General features: G+C 33.8%; 1 protein-coding gene across 1 annotated transcript; it reads left to right on the forward strand.

Annotated features, from left to right (window-relative positions):
- Positions 1–3,766: 3,766 nt before the first annotated feature.
- Positions 3,767–4,441, forward strand: BGZ61DRAFT_143415 (uncharacterized protein). Its single transcript, XM_046237300.1, has one exon. It carries the CDS (start codon positions 3,805–3,807, stop codon positions 4,195–4,197), a length of 393 nt encoding a protein of 130 aa, XP_046096825.1. The 5' UTR covers positions 3,767–3,804; the 3' UTR covers positions 4,198–4,441.
- The last annotated feature ends 1,559 nt before the right edge of the window (positions 4,442–6,000 follow it).

Below are 6,000 nucleotides of genomic sequence, written 5' to 3' on the forward strand. Positions count from 1 at the left end.
CCCTATTGTGCATTTAGTCCCTGACAGGGCCATAAAATGGGAAGGTCTCAGACAGCATCTGGTGGAGAGAATCATCCCTTCTAGCATCTCATTCAATTGACAATCTTTTGGCCTACTCTTTTGGGACCTTCTTTGGGACGAGCCGGCTAGCAAGACTGGTCCGGAAGACTGCTAAGCCTAACCAGTGCAACCTTTGCTGGGACTATCACTCGCGACACAGCTGCAACCGGACTGCCCGTTGTGTCAGCTGCGGAAGGACCCCCCACGAGGGGATGCCCTGCGAATACGAGACACAATGCCTCAATTGCCGGGGCCCTCATCCCTCTGGCGATGGGAAATGCCCTGCCCGACCTCGACGACAAAACGGAGTCTTGAAGCGGTTAACACAGCCGGAAAAGCGCGGAATCCGGGAAATCGGCGAGCGGCTATTCCGCCAGCTCTACCTGGAGGTGGCCGCAGCCGCCGCCGGTTCGTCCCTGGCCCCCGAGGCCGGGGCCCGGCTCTCGTCGCCCTGCAAGGCTCTGACCCGACGACCTATAGAAGGAACGCCCCCGCCCTCGCTTAATAAGTGTAGATATTAAGCTTCTAAGATTCTAATTAAATAGAATAATAACTTTTATAGTAGAAACTTAATTAGTAGAGATTGCTATAGATCTTTTAAGCTAATATTAATAAGAATTTAGCTTTATATAATTATATACTAGCTTTTACTAATAAAAGTAGCTATAATATTATAATATTTTAAGAGTTTTTTAATAAGAGAATTTAATATTTAAATTTATTGTATTTTTATTATATATATATTATAGTTATTAAAGCTTAAGTTTTAAATTTTAAGCTATTTTTTTTTTCTTTATTAAAATTCTATTTAATTTTTTTATTTTTAATTTTAATAAATATAATAAAAACTTTACTTTTATAGTATAGCAGTTAAATATCTAGGATTTCCTTTAAAGAAGCTATTAATTTGAATCTAGCTGGGGGTATAGTAACTAAGGTAAAAAAATTTTAGAGGCTTTAATATTCTTTAAAATTAAAGCTTAGAAAACTAAACTCAAGACCTTTTTATTAAAAGAGGTAATTAGCTAGTATAGTCTATATATAGCTAATTAGAAAATAGTATTGCTAGAAATACTATTTAACTTAAAATTAAATAAGTAAGAAAAAATTTACTATTATAGCTACTAAATTAAAGAGAAGGAGGTTTTTATAGGTAGCCTTAAGCTTATTTTTCTATTAAAAGTATAATTTAAGAATTAATAGAAAAGAATTACTATTTAAAATTTATTATATTTTTTTAGATTTATTTATAGATAAATAGGTATTTAAGTTAAAAGAAGAAAATATATAACTATTTTATATAATAAAAACTTTTATAATTTAATTTAATATTTTAAAAATTTTATTTAAATTTTCTTTTTAGCTAGTATTTTATATAGTTAGTATTTATATTAACTTAATATAATATAATAGCTTTTAAAATTAGAGGTTATATTAAGCTTTAATAATATTTTAAAAAAAGATTTAACTTTTTAAATTAGTATTATTAATATTTTTTACTAAGTTATAAAGTATAGCTATATCTTTATAGTATAGTAATTAAATACTTAAAATTTTCTTTAAAGAAACTATTAATTTAAATTTAATTAAAAGTATAGTAACTAAGGTAAAAAATTTTAAAGACTTTAGTATCCTTTAAAAATTAAAGCTTAAGAAGCTAAATTTAAGGTTTTTTTATTAAAAGAGGCAATTAGCTAGTATAATTTATATATAGCTAATTAGAAAATAATATTACTAGAAATACTATTTATCTTAAAAAAAACTAGTTAAGTAAGAAAAATTTACTATTATAGCTATTAAATTAAAAGAAAGAAGGTTTTTATAAGTAGTCTTAAGCTTATTTTCTACTAAAAGTATAACTTAAAAACTAATAGAAAATTACTATTTAAAATTTATTATATTCTTTTAAATTTATCTATAGATAAATAGGTATTTAAGTTAAAAGAAGAAAATATATAATTATTCTATATATAAAGTATAGCTATTTTTATTTAAATATATATAATAAAATTACTATTAAAAAATTAATTTTTTTATTTATTATTTTTATTTTTATTATAAAAAAGTAAATAATATTTAAAAATAGCTAATATAATTTATTATTTTTTATTTAAATATTATAAATAGTATAATAATAGCTTAAATAAATTTTCTTTTTTAAGAAAGTTTTTTTAAAAAAAAAGATTTATTTTTTTAATTTAATTTTTAATTTTTTTAAAAAAATTAAAATTATATTAAATATTATTTATATAATATAAATATAATATATTATTAATAATAAGAATTTTAAAATAAAATTTAATATATTTAAAATTAATTATTATAAAATAAAAAATAAATATTAAAAAGAAATTAATTTTTTAATAATAAAAAATATTTATTTATTTATTTAATATATATTATTTTATTTATATTTAAACTTATAAAATTTCTTTAATTAATTTAAAAAAAAAACCTTATAATTATTTAATTATAAAATAAAAATTTTATTATAATATTATTTTATTATTTTAAAAAGCTTATTATTATTATTAAGTTTATATTAATAAATTTATTACTAGCTTTATTTAAATTATATAATATATATTTATTTATCTTTTAATTTTAGCTTTTTTTAAGTTATAAAAACGCTATTAGAAATTTATATATAAAATTATAATAACTAATATTATAACCTACTTAATTTTTTTTTATAATTACTTTAATAATATTATATTTACTTTTTTTAATATAAATCTTTAAATACTCTTATAATAAAAAAGAAAATTTATTTAAGCTATTATTATACTATTTATAATATTTAAATAAAAAATAATAAATTATATTAGCTATTTTTAAATATTATTTACTTTTTTATAATAAAAATAAAAATAATAAATAAAAAAATTAATTTTTTAATAGTAATTTTATTATATATATTTAAATAAAAATAGCTATACTTTATAATATTTAGTTTCTTTAAAATTAAGTAATTTTTATTTTTTTCTTACTTATATTAATTATTATTACTTTAATTACTTTAAGATTATATTAATCTCTTACTTCTAATTTATCTTATATAATATAAAGTATCTTATAAAAGTAACTATTTAATACTAAAAACTTAATAATACTTACTATTAAAGAATTAATAATAATATTATTATTAAGGCTAGTATTTAAATAGCAATATAAAGCTAATTTAAAATTACTACTACTTTAATCTTATACAAATAGCAAAATTAATATAGTGCTAATATATCAACATAGTAATAAGTCCCATCAAGAGAATTTAGTAGTTTCTAACTTCTCTACACCCAGTGCTACAGCTATGCCGGGCGCGCCGCATACAGCTCCACTCCCGCTCTATTCCCCTTCTGCTATAGCCCTCAGTGCGCCTCCTCCATTAGCTTCGCTTATTATTCGGTCGCAACTATCTCATTAACATTTCGTAATTGGCCGTAGAGTTATCTTCCTTCTGGCTCATACAGAGCTACTCCTGTATTGAACCGGATCTCCCCGTTATTGGGCCATTTCCGCCGCTTCCGCTTTTCCCGCCGTGCACTGCCGCATGCAGATAACTTGTCTTCGTCCCGCCCCATTCGAGGGCCTACCTTTAGTACCGGGGAGGAAGGTGGGGCCCAAAAGAGCCGCATGGTTTGTGCACCAGGTCAGTTTGCGAACCACATAAGGCAACAGGGCGCATTTTTTTCTCCCACACCGACGCCAACGCCCCTCCCAATTCCCGAGATCTTTCCAGCCAACATGTTGCACTTTCTAGGTTGCTCCCTCCCACCTGAAGTGGCTCAATGTCCGCATCACTACTGTCCCCAACCTTCTGATACCCAACCGTCCCCCTCTTCGCCGACCACCCGCAATCAATCAATATATGCTGGCCTGGTTATGGTCGAAACAAAGTGCATAGAAGTCGACAATGCCCAGTCGTCAAACATAGATGCTAACAAACTCAATAATGAGCAATGGCAGGCCTTAATCGCCCTGCACCGAATACTTCTTCACGAGCATTATGACTTCTTCCTTGCCAGCCAGCATCCTTCAGCTAGTGTGCCACTACGTGGCCTTGCTTCAAAATATGCCATGCCCGCTCGGATGTGGCGACATGGCATCCATTCCTTTCTTGAACTCCTCCGGCATTGATTGCCGGCATCCCTCGAACATATGCTTACCTTCTTATATCTTGCATATAGTATGATGGCATTACTCTATGAGACAGTGCCAGTATTCGATGATACTTGGATTGAATGTTTGGGAGACCATGGCCGCTATCGCCAGACGTACCAGGGGAGGTACAATCAAGTGTAATTATACGTGTGCAACTACAATGTACATCACGATGCGCAAACATAGACGCATTATTCCCTGTCCACGAAGTCTTTCTCATCTGTATTAATATATCTAAGTAAATTAACTTGATATAGAATATAGAATAACCTTGAGTACGCTTTTATATGTCGATGGTAAAATTCGCTTTGCACGCTTGACCCACAGACATCAGCCGCCTCTCCCACATTGGCACGCTGGCATCAGACACATCGGCTTTACATCCGTTGGTCCCATTGCAGCTTACATCCTCGCCGCCGCATTGTTCTGACCCTGGTTCGGTTCTGGGGTAGGGAGGTTGGCACTCCCGCCCGCGCCGATTGAAGCTTGTATAAGATGGTCTTGGAGGGACGAGGTGTCGTAGATAAACGGCGCGAGCATGGAGCTTCCGGTCTGGGCCCTAGTGGGAATTTGAGTAGCGATTCTTTTCTAGGAAAAGGAAGAGATATATGGGACATACTCTGTCTGGCTACTGGTGGCAGGGGTAAAGGTAGGAGTAGAAGAAGAGGACATATTAGGATGTGAGGTTGTGAAGAAGGGTAGTTAGGGTACTAAAGAAGGGCAGTCAGGGTACTAAAGGGCCCAGACAAGGGAGAAGCAACAAACGAAGCTGAGAGACGGCAAGAAGGGCTTGTAGGTATTTATTGATGGTGAGGACTCTGGGTCTGCTCTGGTAAAAGAACTATGGTTTGGATGGAAGAACTCATCACGGAGACGACGGACTGGCTTTTTATAGCACGGGGAAATTGAGGCGGTCTGATGGCACCAAACTGTCCCCCGGTATTCGACTGGTTCGGACATTACTGCAACTCATGTGCTCGTGACGTGGACGTTTTAGGCCTATAGATTGTTATCATGCGCTCCGGCTTCCCGCAACCGCTTCAACTCTGTTTACCACACCAGCACCACGTTCAGACACACCGTCAAGATTGCTCACATGTCACATAATCCTTTAATTGAGGTCGGGCCAATATTAATGCCTGAGTGCCATGATTGTGCACCCGATCCGATACGGTATTTTGTCAGCTAATCCTACTCGCAAAGCATGTGGCATGCTGTTGATGCCCAAGCCCGTATCCGATTACAACTTCGGAGCGGAAGGGACCTCAGGGACGTCGCCGAACCTATACTGCGCCCATCCGAAGCTACCCTCGTGCAACGTCCAAGTCTGCTTTCCCCAGTCCCCTCCCGCCGCTCCCGCCGCGATATACACGGGCATCAGGTGGTCCATGAAAGGGCGCGCTTGGTGGGCGTCGCCGCGCTTGGTCACGGCGGCCATTTTTCCTCATACATGTAATGCATGTCGCGGAGGTTGTGGACCGACATGCCAGCTCCGATGATGACAATACATTGCTCTCGCAACGAAGCGACGGCGCGACCAAGAGCGTAATGAGCATGAGGGTCCTCGTTCTTGTAGAGCGAGACCTGCAGCCATGTAACGACATTTACAAGCGGTTTACTCAGTTGTTTCTGGGGCTGATCGTCGAAGCTCTTCAGGTGCGCTACTGTACGAAGTTAGAGAAGAAGTAGGAACGATCAAGCCAGGCCGTTGACCTGAACGCCTGTGCCATCCCAAATTCCGGGTGTAGCTTCCATCAAGCCACTTCAAAAAAAAAAAAA

This window comes from Ilyonectria robusta, assembly GCF_021365365.1.
Source record: "Ilyonectria robusta strain PMI_751 chromosome Unknown BGZ61scaffold_33, whole genome shotgun sequence".
Classification (NCBI taxonomy): domain Eukaryota; kingdom Fungi; phylum Ascomycota; class Sordariomycetes; order Hypocreales; family Nectriaceae; genus Ilyonectria; species Ilyonectria robusta.